At 49.9% G+C, this 14,093-nt stretch overlaps 1 protein-coding gene across 21 annotated transcripts in view; it reads right to left on the bottom strand.

Annotated features, from left to right (window-relative positions):
* Nucleotides 1–592: 592 nt before the first annotated feature.
* The window catches only part of STRADA (STE20 related adaptor alpha), a 32,404-nt gene continuing 18,903 nt past the window's right edge, over nucleotides 593–14,093 (bottom strand). For 18 of the 21 annotated variants that reach the window (XM_061392328.1, XM_061392327.1, XM_061392333.1 and 15 more), the window contains 9 exons: nucleotides 9,530–9,632; nucleotides 8,897–9,018; nucleotides 7,347–7,455; nucleotides 7,120–7,243; nucleotides 4,898–5,069; nucleotides 4,268–4,372; nucleotides 2,253–2,494; nucleotides 1,931–1,973; nucleotides 593–1,460 (listed from right to left, as the gene is read on the bottom strand). In XM_061392328.1, coding sequence (XP_061248312.1) covers nucleotides 1,308–1,460; nucleotides 1,931–1,973; nucleotides 2,253–2,494; nucleotides 4,268–4,372; nucleotides 4,898–5,069; nucleotides 7,120–7,243; nucleotides 7,347–7,455; nucleotides 8,897–9,018; nucleotides 9,530–9,632 — 1,173 coding nt within the window. In that variant the 3' untranslated portion in view covers nucleotides 593–1,307. Of the gene's footprint in view, nucleotides 1,461–1,930; nucleotides 1,974–2,252; nucleotides 2,521–4,267; nucleotides 4,373–4,897; nucleotides 5,070–7,119; nucleotides 7,244–7,346; nucleotides 7,456–8,896; nucleotides 9,019–9,529; nucleotides 9,633–14,093 lie in introns of those variants that run through there. The other 3 variants (XM_061392342.1, XM_061392343.1, XM_061392344.1) reach the window with 3 other exon arrangements.

The following is a 14,093-nucleotide window of genomic DNA, read 5'->3' on the forward strand; positions in this document are numbered from 1 at the left end:
CTTCCCTGATCTGACGTTTGAAGGCTGGGGCTCGCTGGAGGGGCGCCCACCCTGAGGGACGGGTAGGGGAAGGGGCCCGGCCGGGGCACACGCAGGTCAGGAGGAAGCAGCGTGGAGGAGACCCAAGTCATCCCCTGACCCCTGGCCCAGACTCCTGGCCAGCAGCCAGGACAAAGGGGAGGACCGGGTCTGGGTCTTGGATTACCTGCTCTCTGAGTATTAGTTTCCAAGGTAAGGAGACACCACAAGTTCTGTTGCAAAACAACCCCCTTCACCTCCTTTGCTTCCAAAAGGGGGCCTCTTCTGCCTGGCCTCCACTGGCCCAGATGTGGTCCCGAGGAAGGGCCAGCACTCAGACCCTTCCTGCTCCAAAGTGTTTTGATGGAGACAGGCTAAAATGGTCCCAACATCAGATAAAAACAAATCTATCATGGGTTTTAAAGGAAACATGTGTTGTGAGGCTGTCTCGTGAAGGAGGTCACTGCTATGCCTCCATGGGCATGCATGGAAATGCTCTCAGATGGCAGAACCCAGGGCGGGATGACCTGTGTCCGAGCCTGCATGGCCAACGCACAACGATGTCACTCTCCAGTGGATTCTCTGGAACTTTTTAATTTGTTCTGGCAATGAAACTAACATGGCATAAGAACTTAAGCCCCTCAGGCTGGGCAGCACCAAGGCAGCCAGCAGGGGTCAGTTAGATGGACTCCTGGTGGGAAAGGAAGGAGCTACCCAGATGAACCAAAGTGAGGTGTCAGGGGCCGAGTGAAAGGAGGATGGACCACCCAAGCCTTAATCTAGTGCTTAAAGAGAAAAAAATACCCTGTCCTTCAGTTATTAGGGAGAAGCCTGGGGGAATGGGGCGGGGTCCCTCCATGGACCTATAGGATCTGAGACTAGGGGAGAAGAAAGGAACTAGGCTGATGGGAGAGCCAGCATGGGAAGCCACAGCTCCCCAGGCAAATATAACCCTGGGCTTGGACTTCACAACCCCCACGGCCAGGCCAGGACAGTGGCTCTTTCTTCTGCAGAGGTCAGGCTGCCTGAGCTCACAGGACAGGGAATGTTAGATTTCTGGCCCCTCCCAATCCCTGGGTGTTGGGGTTCCCTCATGTCTCAAAAGCCTTGAAGCAGTAAAGTTTCTCTCCAAGAATTGCCTTTCCAGTCCCTAAGCAGCCAGCTCTCCTGGTGGAAATGTCCTTTCTGCCCCATCTGCCCCCAAGAGGGTGGGAATGTGGCCAGCCCTCAGGAAGGGTCCCGGAGGCGCACGCAGCCCAGGATGGAGAACAGGCACCTTCTTTAGAGGCTCAGAACTCCCAGTCGTCCACCTCCAGCTCTTCCAGGTTTGTTACCAGGCCAAAGATCCCACTGTGATCCTGAGACTGTCTGCCTTCAAAAGTGGTGATGGGGGTGACAGGTCGGAGTAACTCGGGCAGAGCTTCTGAGGCACGTCGCTTGATCTGGGGAGAGAGTTGCGGGTGGATCCTGTTGCTTCCAGCCTCAGGACATGGTGGGGCAAGGGACCATGGGTCAGGGACAAGCAGGCTGCTAGAGGCAGGAGTCTCTGAGGGGAGAGGAAGGAGCAGCGCCTTTAATGGACTTTGGAAACATGGTCATGTCTCTGACCCATCGAGAAAGTGAAAGTGTTAGTCATGCAGTCATGTCTGACTCTTCTGCCACCCCTGGACTGTAGCCTGCAAGGCTTCTCTGTCCGTGGAATTCTCCAGGCAAGAATCCCCTTCTCCAGGGGATCTTCCGACCCAAGGACTGAACCCGGGTCTCCCACACTGCAGGCAGATTCTTTACCATTTGAGCCTCCACCAGGGAGGAGGAGATAATATCTAAAGACCCAAAACTAAGGGGACTGAGGGTGGCTGGAGCCACAAGCAAGGAAAACCACCAGCAGGGGGCCCAGGGAAGGCTACTGTACCTGCTTGAAGAAAGAATGGTTCAGGAGGGTGCTGGCGCTTGGTCTGCAGAGGAAGAAGAGGCCAGCATCACCCCTGTGCCATTTCCAGAATCCTGCTGCCACTGCCTTACCCTCAGGTGCCCCTCTCCTTCCCTCGGCTCAAGAAACAACAGCCAGAGTGACCCAGCTGGCTTCCTGGCAAACCCTGTGCCACCCGCTCCCACTGTGGGGACTTCGGACTCCTCCAGGGAACCCAGACCTTTCTGGGACAGGTGCGTCCTCTCCAACACCCGCCCCAGCCCCGGGTTCCCCGCAAGGCCCACCCCAAGCCCCACAGGTGCACCTCATGTCCGGATTGCGCTGAAGGCACTGCTCCACAAAGTGGTGGAAGTGGGGCGAGAAGGTGCGGTGGTAGGGGTGGGAGGGCGAGTCGCCGTTGGAGGTCCTGGGGGTGCTGGGGGCCAGGCTCTCGCTCAAGCCCGAGTTGGCCGCGGAGCGCGAGGTGCTCATGGTCAGCTCCTCGGCGGGGATGGTGCTGGTGTCCAGCAGGCAGGGCACCGTGCCGTTCAGCTTCTCCAGCAGCATCTGGGGAGGACAGAGCCAGGGCCAGGCTGGAGAGGCCCCCGGAAGGACTAGAATTCCTTCACAAGTCCACTTTTCCCCAAACACATGAGTGATTCAGGGGCAGCAAAGACAGAAGTGGGAAAAGGCCTGTCACTGTCTTACTCTGATTTTCTCGACTCTGTACCTAGACAGACATCCACACCCTCTTGTCTAGTCCATCAGAGCTCATCCATCTGCGAGACTCACTTTTCTGAAACACGCATCTGATGCTATTACTCCTGTGCTCAGAAGCCTTTGACAGTTCTCCACATGCCCTAGGACAGGAACGGAACATGCTGGCCTGGCCCACAAAGGCCCTCGTGACCTGCCTGGGCTTCCTTCTCCAGCCACGCCACCTGGCAGCCCCGCAGAAGCACTCACACTTCAGCCATATGACTACCTCCTGTCCTCAGATTCTGTGCTTTCTTGACTGGGTCTGTCACAGGCTGTTCCCTCTGCTGAAAAGTTTCCTTCCACTGGAAGCTCCCATTCTTCACCTAGTTAATTCCTATTTGCCTTCAAGTCTCAAGTGTCCCCTCCCTGAAGCCGCCCCGGGTTCCCTCCTCTAGAGCTGCCCTCTGGCCCCTCTCCAGCCGCCTGTGTCCCCACGGGGCAGGCCATCTGTGGGTTCAAGGAGAGGCTTACTCAACGGGCACAACCCACCCGCTCCGGCCCCCACCACCTCCTCCAGGTCGAGATCATGCTCCAGGAACTTTGGCCCCAGGTAATCCTTGCCCAAAGAGCCCAAGTCCACTTCCTGGACTTGGCAAGATCTGGATAAGTCTCTTCCCTGAGTCCAGCTCCAAGGGAGACAATACAGACTCCTGGCTGCATGTGTGCCAAGAAGCCAAGGGCAGCAGGCAGTTCAAAGGGGCGTGAACAGGGTGGGAGGTGGGAGGGAGGTTCAAGAAGGAGGGGACATGTGTTCACTGATGGCTGATTCATGCTGATGTACGGCAGAAACCAACACACTATTGTGAAGCAATTATCCTCCAACTAAAAATAAGTAAATTAAAAAAAGCGGAGGGAGCATGAACAGAAGGAGGCTGGAGATTGCAAAGGTATTGACTGGAAAGTGGTAGCACTGAACCTGAGAAGTCTAATTCTAAATTAGAAGTCGGCCTTCTACAGCATCACCGACTCAATGGACATGAACTTGAGCAAACTCCGGGAGACAGTGGAGGACAGGGAAGCCTGGCGTGTGGCAGTCCATGGGGTTGCAAAGACCTGGACATGACTTAGTATCTGAAGAACAACAGCTTTCAGGTATACTGATCAAAGTAAAAAAACAAAACATATTTTATAAACTTGAAAAACTTCTCAGGGACTTTCCTGGAGGTCAAGTTGGTTAAGACCACACTTCTACTGCAGGGGGCATGGGTTCAATCCCTGGCTGGGGAACTAAGATCCTACATGCCATGTGGTGCAGCCAAAAATTGGGTGGAGGGGGGGAAATGTCAGTTTAAAAGTAAAAATAGACACTTGGTATGTGGGCTCCAGGCCTGTGATCATGAGCAGTGCTTACTTCTGTGACCCCCACCTCCCAGGCTCCATTTTCACCACAATTATCACAGACACAAGTGAACAGTCACACAACTATACCCTCTCCACACACACTGGGGCTCTTGGAGGAAAGGCCTGGGGTATTCATCCTAGCATCTCGGGCTGGTGTCCAGAGTGTGAGGTCCTCAACAAGCATTTGTGGGAGGCAGACAGGAAAGGAGGACAGAAGGAGATCCCTAGCTGCAGGCTCACCTGGGTGGCAGGCATGTCTTTAAAGGGGACGTGGCCATTGGCCAGCTCACAGGCCGTGATTCCCACACTGTAGATGTCAGACTTGGCATCGTAACCCTGGAGATTCTATATCAGGAGAGAAGAGCCACAGGTCACTCCACTGGAGCCTTGGTTGTTGTTCTTAGACAAAGAAGCAGGTGGAGCAGAAACTCCCCAAACTGGGATGAGCTGCGAGGCTTCCCTCGCCTGTACGCTGAGGAGTTGCTGCTATTTTAGAACTAAAGAGTGTCTGGCTAAGGCTGTGTGGGAGCAGGGGCGAGTGCCCCGCTTAGAGCAGGGATGCAGAGCGCCAAATGCTCGAGAATCTGGCGCTCTCTCTTCCCGTAAGATGGGAGCATCTCTGAAGGGAGTCTCAGTGCAGCTCAGGACCCGCCAGGGGTAATGGCATCACCTGCCAGGGACACAGCATACCTGTGCTGCAAGGGGCCTCCCAGGTCTACCGGCCAACAGGGGAGCCCTCTTTCCAAGAACCCCCAACTCCGCTCAGAAGCAGAGGGCGCCCCCCCATCCCTAGAACTTCTTGAAGGCCTCCTTGGAGGGTGGTATCACAAGTCGGTGGGGGCAGGGGCTCCTGAGATCCAGGGCACCGACCTGCTGGAGGACCTCCGGGCTGAGCCAGGGCAGAACCTTGATACTGTACTTGGGGAAGTCATGGACCACACGCTGCCGCTGCCCATGGCTGATCATGCTGAGGTTGCTGCGTAAACCCGAAAGGTAGACCTTCCCATCGGCGGAGATCAGAACGTGGCTGGCTTTGACGCTCCTGGTGGGCGGGGGGTGTGTGTCACCAGGCGGCAGAGGAGGCCCTCACAGCACAAACCTTTGTCTTCACACACTAGAACCAGTCAGCTCTCTCCCCTGGGGTGTGTATTATACACATACATACAGATTATTGCTTTCCTGGTGGCTCAGTGTTAAAGAATCCGCCTGCCAAGAAGGAGACTCAGGTTTGATCCCTGGGTCAGGAAGATCCCCTGGAGAAGGAAATGGCAACCCACTCCAGTATTCTTATCTGGGAAGTCCCATGGACAGAAGAGCCTGGTGGGTTACAGTCCATGGGATTGCAAAAGAATCGGACGTGACTTAGCCACTAAACAACATATATATACATATAATATGTGAGTACACATATACATACATATTATATATACCTGAACATGTATTTTTGTGAAAAATTCCAAACATACGGAAAGAGAAAAAACATCATGACCCCATTTACACATTACGAGGTTTTAAAACTTATTTATGTTTTGTTCAAGTTCTCTTTTATGCTCACAGACCACTGCTTCCTCTAGTGTCTTCCTCTTTAATCTGTACTTTCCGTCTGTAGGTGTTCTCACAAAGTGTACTACTGTTTCGCACGCATTTTCTGTTTTGACCTAATGGTACTGTGTTAGGCAGCCCATGTTTCAGGGTTATGTTTCTGAGCTCCACTGTGTTGCCAATGGTATACACCTCATTGTTGCTTCTAATTGCCACCTGCACTCTGGAGTGGGGTCTGACATTTACTAATCCATTCTTCTAGGAAAGGGCACTCATGTTGACTCTAATCAGCACGAATATGAACACAGATGTCTATGCACACATCCCCTGAGGTGCCTGTGGGAGGGTTTCTTTGGGGTGTGCACCCAGACGCAGCACCGACGGCCCCGGGTCTGAGTGACGCTGACTGGCTGTGTGGGGCCACCTTCTACCATGTGGATGGGAGGCCCACCTCCTCACCACACTGGTCCTCACCCAGCCTCTGAATCCCTGCCAGGCCCCCCACGGGCATAAAGTGACATAACCTTGTTTTCATTTGATTTTCTAATTCTTGCTGAGTCATGTGTGACTCTTTGTGACCCCATGGGCTGTAGCCCGGCAGGCTCCTCTGTCCATAGGATTTCCCAGGCAAGAATACTGGAGTGGGGTGCCATTTCCTACTCCTGGGGATCTTCCCGACTCAGGGACCAAACCTGAGTCTCTTAGGTCTCCTGCATTGGCAGGCGGGTTCTTTACCACTGTGCCATCTGCAAAGCCTCTCTGGAGTGTTCATATGACCATTATTAGTGTTTTGGGTTTTCCCTTGTATAAATTTCATATCCTTTGCTCATTTTTCTATTGCTTTGCTATCTTTTTCTTACGGATTCACAAAATCAGTTTTGGACAAAATGAACAGCTTCCACACTCTAACTCCTTTCTTAACTTTGTCCCTGGTGCCCTGTATTGGAAAGAAAGCTTTAATCTTGATATAATCAAATCAAATCCATTTTTTTTTTTTTTGGCCTTATGTTTTGTGTGTGTAAAACATTTAGAAGTTATGGTGTGCCTCAGGTCACAAAAATATTTCCTTGCATTTCCTTCTATGTAAGCCTAGAGCTTGCATTTAGGCCTTGCAAACATCTGAACTACTCCTCCGCACATGGAATTAGGGAGAGGTCCTGGTTGTACCATCTTTCCTACCCCGAACTGCTTCTCCCCAACACCATCTACTGAGCAATCTGTCTTTTCCTGAGCCTCCCAGCTGAGGGCTGACTCCGGGGAGCACACCCCAGCAGGGGTGCTCCAAGGAGGGAACGGGTGGGTGCAGAGGCCCACGGTGGATAGTCAGTCCCCTCACACAGTCCTCAGGAAAAAGCTGCTCGGTAAAGAGAAAGTCAGCAGCTTCGCACGGACAGGGCAAATGCTCGGCGCCTCCAGCAGAGGCAAGGGCAGGACTCGCGCCTCGACTTAACCTCTGGCTTCACTGACTTCAACCTTCAACCGTTCCTTTGAGGGCTCACGATCCCAGACACCGCTCGTGGAAAGGCTGAGAGGCCTGCGAAAGCAAGCACCTGTGCACGTAGCCCATGTGGTGGATGTAGTCCAAGGCCTTGAGCGCCCCCTGCAGGATGTAAGCGATGGCCAGCTCGCTCATGCCGTCCATGAAGTGCGTGCAGATGAGGTCCTTGGCGGAGCCTGAGGAAGAGGGCCGAGGGGACAGGGTAGGTAGGCGGCGCATGAGCGAGCTGCCGGCAGAGCGCACAGAACCCCTCTCTGCCAGGACCCCCTGCCCACTCACCGTACGCCATGAACGACGTGACGACCCACAGCTCGTTGTCCGCAATGAACGTGGCTCCGTAGGGTAGGATGTTGGGGTGGCTGAAGAGTTTAGAGACGTGGAGCTCCCCCTGTAAGCATTGGTGAGCTGCAGTCAGAACCAGGGGGCAGCGACTGCCCTGGTGGTCCTGTGGCTCAGACTCCACACTCTGCAACGCCAGGGGCCCGGGTTCGATCCCTGGTCAGGGAACTCAATCGCACATGTCGCAACTTACAGTTCTCATGCTGCAACTAAGACCTGGTGCAGCCAAATAAATATTAAAAAAACAAAAAAGAACCAAGGGTCCCCGAGGAGAAGGCACAACGTGACAGTGGCAGCGTGAACACTACGGGGACCGAGAGTCCCGGGAGCGGCCGGGACTGGGGTGAGAGGAGCCAGGCTCTGCTGTCTCTGCAGGGAAGTCAGCCCTGCTCCACCAGCTTCTGCCTAACTCCGGCTCTGCCAGCCAGTCCTAAAGGGCCTGAGAACCATTCCCCACCGCCAGGGCAACTGCTGAGACAGCAGAGGGTGGCAGTGCACTGCCTCGGAGACGTGAAAACAAACTGCAGACTGAAGACTTGGGAAGTTAAAAGCTTAGCTCACCTTCAAGGGCCAAGGCACACAACTCCTCTTTAAGACAAGAAAACAACAACAACAAAAAATGTTTTCCTATTACAAAGGAAAGTGTTGTTAGAAACGGAAATGTGGAAAGAGCGCCTTAAGAACAACTACTAAACATGAGAAGAGATTTCTCCAGCGACCTCAGGTTGAGAGCTCCTCTTCTCAGCAGCAGCTATAGAAAGCCTAAGACTGATGGAATTCTAAAGTAAATTTGGACAAAAGATGTGGAAAAAAATTGCACAAAAGAACTGCAGAAACTCCAGGGTCCTGGCCTCTGGGAAATGAGCCAAGGCCAAACAGCCAGCCCCTTCTAACCTGTCCACAGTTCTACAGAATGAAGAAAAGAATCACAGAGCCCAGTGCGCTCTCGAACAAACTCAGGTATGCTTTTTCCAAATAACTGAGCTAGGATTGACTTTCTGTCCCACCCCGAGACCCACAAAACTACTCTGAACATATGAACTGGTATCAGAGCACCTTCAGAGGAGTTGAATTCAGAAAAATGCTGTAACTGAAGAAGGGGAAGGGGCCCAACCAACTGTACTTAAAATACACTGACTCAGGCCCTCCTCCCTGCACCAGAAAAGAGACTGTCTGAGTGTGGAGCTCGTCACTTACTAGTGTGTGTGTGACCAGGGGCGAGTTACTTAGCCTCGCTGAATAACAGATACATGAATACATGAGCCACAATGCGTCTCTAGAGAAGAGGGAAATATACATCGGGCTGAGCAGTGCTGCAGAATCCTTAATACCAAACGTCCAAGATTCTTCACTGGGAGCTTCCTTAACTTCTTGGCTTGGTCTACCTTCTTTTCCTGCCAGCTATTTCAGAAGACAGATGTAAACATGCCTTGTAATTACTACTGGGACTAAGAGCCCACCCTCCAAGTGTCACAGTCCTTTCCGATTACCTGTAAGAACGTCACCATCTCATTGGAGCAAGCCTCGAGGTTAATCCTTCGCACCGTCACATACTCCCCTGTTGGTTTGTACCTTGCTAGATTCACTGTCATCAGGTCCTCGAATCCTTTGCCTAAAAGAGAAGAAGGCTGTAAACAGGGACAAGAGCAATACCAGATTTCATCTTCTTTAAAGAGACTTGATTTTAGAATGAATATATGTATATGAGTAACTGAAATGCTTTGCTGCATACCTGACATTAACACAACACTGGAAATCAACTATTCCCCAATTTTAAAAAAAGACTTGATTTTAAAAGAAAATTCAGATTAAAACTTTCACTTCTGTTATATCTTGATTTTTTCTTCTTCCATCAGTTCCTTCTCAGACACCTATCCTAACTGATGATGGCCCAGGACACCAGGAGTGTGCAGAAAAAAACTGAAAAAGAGCTCCTCTCCTGAAAACGTGATTGATCTCTTTCTCCATACCTTGAAGAAGAAAACCACAGAAGACCTTCCCCAAAAAGCCAGTTTTGTCACCACATATCCTGATAACTGGCTGACAGCTTCTGGCACACATTCATCTGAGGATGCTGAAAAGACCACTGCGGTTCCCTGGAGCGTGACAGTCTCGGACATTACCTATAACGGTGAGCAGCTCGTAACACCCTCCCTCTGGCAGGAAGCTACTCATGATCTCCGGCTTAGAGAAGGATGCTATCGACTCTGAGCTCGCCTCATTGGTCTACAGGAAAAGAAAAAAAGGTTAGTCAGAGAAACTTGGGGGCAGGGGTGGGAATGGGGAAGACGGTAATTCAGACCCATGAGGAGACTGGCATCTAAACACCCAAATCTGGACTCTGGAGCAGTTCCAGCACCGTTTGATGAGAAAGGTAAAGTAAAATCTCACTAGTTCAGTGCCGCCACTGGCACTATATTGAGAGTACGCGTGAGGGCTAACTACAAATGTGGATGGGGATGAGGGTCAGGCGTAGTTGAGTTGATTTGCTTGTCCTTCCCAACAACTGGCTCATCTCATAGCTAAAAGCTGTGGCTTTAGCTGGCTCATAGCTAAAAGCTCTGAAATTCTTACCTGGGAAGGATGTCCGGAGAAAGGCACATTTAGAAAAGAGAAGGGAAATGGGTGGGTAGGGGGTTCTCTTGGATTTCCAGCTGCAATTAGGGTCCTATTTTTAAGATCCTGATGAAAATAATTCCCAAAGATCAAATGTTGAATCTCACTATTGGCCATAAGAGTCTCCCTCTTGAGCAAACCAAGAGGTCAGCCAAGGGATTTCCCTGGCAGTCCAGTGGCTTAGACTCCGAGCTCCCAATACAGGGGACCCAGGTTCAATCACTAGTCAGGGAACTAGATCCCACAGGCCACAACTAAGAATTTGCATGCCACAACTAAGACCCCATACAGCAAAATAAATTAATTAAATTAAAAAAAAAAAAAAAAAAAGAGGCCAGACCAGTCATTCCCTGACATTTCTAAGGGAAGCTAGAAAACAGCTAACACATGGGGCTACAGGCAGGGAAGAGAGCCATCGAGTCTCGGCCCTCATCCCAGGCAGCAGAAGGGACCTGCTCCCCGTGCACTTCAGCTGCAGATGAAGCTGGGTCTCAGCCACTTCGGATGTGGGCATCACAGGTGAGGTCCTGATGGGAAATGCCCAAAAAAGTAAATGGCAGGCCAATCGCTCTTCCTTCAGTTTAATAGGCTCAGTGTCCTTCTTCCAGATCTAACTTTATCTGTATTATTTAGGGACTATCAGTACTTTTCTCTTGGATCCTCTTTTCTTCAGATGTGTGTCTAACTGAAATGAAGACTCTTAGACCAGCTCGTATTTCATAGGCTGCGTTCATAAACCTGCCCTCTGGTTAGGAAAAGGTCTTCACAGACTCAGAGGCTCTTGGCTCAGCATGAGCCAGCGGAGTGTGTGAGCTGAGCAATGTTCTGGTATCGCCTTGTGGGGGGTCCCTGACGTTTGAAACACATCTGCTTTCAAAACAACTGATGCTGCCAGTGGTGCAAGAAACCAAATGGGGTTTTGTCTCCAGCAGTGCTTACACTAAGGAGAACCCAGTCGAGCGAAGTTGAGCCTTGTCAGCAAACTGTAGTCTTCATTTGATTGACTTTGTATGTCTGAGATTCACCTAAATTGTTGTATTTAGCCACACTGTGTAATATTCACCTTATGAACAACTTCAGTCTATCCTTCAATGCTGATGGGCTTTTGGGGTTGCTATTATGAACTGTGCTACTAAAAACACACTCGAATGGGTCCCTTGACACATACATGCAGGAGTTACGCTAAACTTATACTGAGGAGTAGAACTGGAGGTCACAGAGTATATGAACATTTGACTTTAGGAGAAAAAATGCCAAATTGGTTTCTACAAAGGTTGTATCAGTTTACACTCTCGCCAGCAATACTCTTGCTCTTGTCAACCCAGCTTTTCCTCAATACTTGGTGTATTTGGACTTAATTTTTGCCAGTCTCTTTGTGGGTTTGATTTACATTTCCGATTGCTAATGAAGTTGAGCATCTTTTCATGTATTTATTGGACATGTGGATTTTCTCCAGAGTGAAAATGCCTCTGTCTCTTGTCCATTCTTCTACCACTTTTTGATTTCCCCAAAGTAGGCCCCATGGAACACTGATCCTGGCAGTTAATGCATAAAAAACAGTCGACACATCCAGTTAAGTTACAACATGCAGCACACTCCTCCTCGTGGACAATCACAAGGGGTGCACGCATGTTAAAGGCTTTGAGAAGTTCTGTAGTTTGACAAAAACTAACACTGTTTAACCTAACATATTTCTCAAAGATGCCTTGTGTGTCTTACATCTGTTAAATCTGGGGGAAGATAATTCGGGAAAGACTATCTGAAGCAAAACATACGGGATAATGCTAAGACTCAAGGCTTAGGGGCCAGGGAGAGGCTGAACTTGAACTCAGTCTGTCACTTGTGCCATGACCCTGGGCAAGCCCCTCTGACCCCTGGGATCTCCGTTATCTCATCAGTGGAATAATTCCCGCTTCACGGAGTTGGAGTTCCTGTGACAATGGGACGAGATGAAACATGTACAGAGCTCAGCGCTGCTTGGTAGATCACAGGTATTCAGTAAACATGTATTCTCCTCCCTCGCCTGCTGTCTACTTTTTGGTCGTTCTCCTGTTCCACAAAGAAGGTGGAACAGAGAAAATGGAGAAAACAGAGACTCCTAAATAGAGCTTGATCCATGGTTAAGGTTGGTTTGCTTTTGGTTTTTGCATGTAGCTGTGCTTTCAGATGCTCTGAAAACAGGTTCCAGGATCACTTAACAGCCACTGCAGCTTCTTCAAAGTCTCATCTTCAGACCAGACACTGGTTACACGCCAGGTGCCTCCCGCAGCTGAGAGAGATTCAGACCATCAAGGAACAAAATGGAGTAGCGATCTGAGCAAAAAGCCTAAGCCAAGAAGAGCTCCAAGGTGGCGACCCCCAGCTGTGGAGAATCTCAGCGCAGGATGTGCTCATCGAGGAGACAGCCATCATAACCTTGAACCTGAAACCTGCTACACATATTCTCGCTCTGCTTTGCTGTTTTCTCAAGTATCAATATACCCTCAGGAAAATCAGGGTCGCCAGTTAACAGAAAATCCAAGGGGGTGCTTTTAGACCCAGCCCCTACTCTGGCCTCCGAGGATCCACCTGACTCGGCCGCTGCCTCACTGCCCAGACTCGCTGCACCTGACCCCCGCGAGCAAGTGGTCGTAGCAAACGCGCGCCAGCTGTGCCTTTGTCTGGATCACTCCTGACCTGCTCCTTCCCTGCCCTCCCCATCTTCTCACTGATGCTTCCTCCTCACCTCCGAGGCTGCAACTCATCTATTCTAGTCAAAGGCAAACAGGCGCCCAGTCACTTTATGATGTCATCTCGCTTCTTTTCCCCACTGGGGTCACTGGCATTTTCTTTGCAATGATCACCGCAGTTTATCTGTCTACTGTCTGGTCTCCCATGCTAGAATATAAGCTCTGTGGGGACAGGGCCTGTATGTCTCTTCACTGATGTATTCCCCGATGCATACAACCATGCTGGCATCTACTTAAAAAAGAATCATTTATGGGACTTCCCTGGTACGGTGTGGCCAAAAAATGGAAAAAAAAAAAAAGAAAGAAAGAAAATTTAAGCCAACATTTGAACTCAGGAGGTTTTCTGCCCATGACCTTGTTATTCCCATGGGTTGAAGAGGAGAAGCAAATGTACCAGCCCGTTCCATTGGAGACAGTTCAACATACAGACCTAGCCTGTGAATGCCAGCCCTCCTACAACACACTCCCTAGCTCCTGTTACCAGGGGAACTCTGCAGATGAGAATCTGACACCTGCATGTGAGAAAGTCCGTGTTATTAGCAGCCAACAACTGGCCCCGATGAGAACACATCCGGAACGACTGTGTTTTAAGGTCTCTCCTCTGACCTCTAGGCAAAATGCCTTCTGTTTCTCTAATTTGAAAAAGAGGACTGTGAAAGACAGCTGAGTCCTGAGATAAATTTTTTTACACGCATTTTAAATAATTCCCTTTGGAAAAACTACAGATGGGATACTTTTTCTTAAAACTACCCATCTCCGCATCTCTTGCCAAGAGTGCATATAAGACATACTATCTATGCACTAAAGCCATACTTCTGTTGAGCTTAGGTAAGGAATGATTCATTTAAGTACTGATATGATTAGCTTGTAACTTGACAAATGTAGTATTTCAACTGTCTTTGTGGACTACAGAAAAGTACTTTAAAGTGTTTTAGAAAATGAAATTCTTTAGGTAACTGGGAATATGAATGAGTTCATTGGGCAGTTTGGAAGTTTATGCAGTGAACTAGCGCTGATTGCTTGGCCCCTCTACCATTCTGTCCCCAGCTCCCTGGAAATGACCCCAAAATGGAGGCTTTCTGCGTTGTGGATGTTCCACGGTCTAAACTCAGAGAGAAACTGATCTTTATTTAGGAAAACAAACAAAGGCAATAATATTTCGAAAGGAAGAGGTTTGGTCTGATTTTCCCACAAGAAACACAGGTTAGTCCATTATACTGTTTCAGATTTAGACAAGGTCAAAATTCAGATGAAAAAGATGAGATATGAAGTCCATTCTCTTTAAACATAGCATGGCGTAGTTTTATTAGTGTAATGTGTACTCTCAAATTGCCTAAAGAAA

Source organism: Bos javanicus, chromosome 19 (genome assembly GCF_032452875.1).
Source record: "Bos javanicus breed banteng chromosome 19, ARS-OSU_banteng_1.0, whole genome shotgun sequence".
Taxonomy (NCBI): Eukaryota; Metazoa; Chordata; class Mammalia; order Artiodactyla; family Bovidae; genus Bos; species Bos javanicus.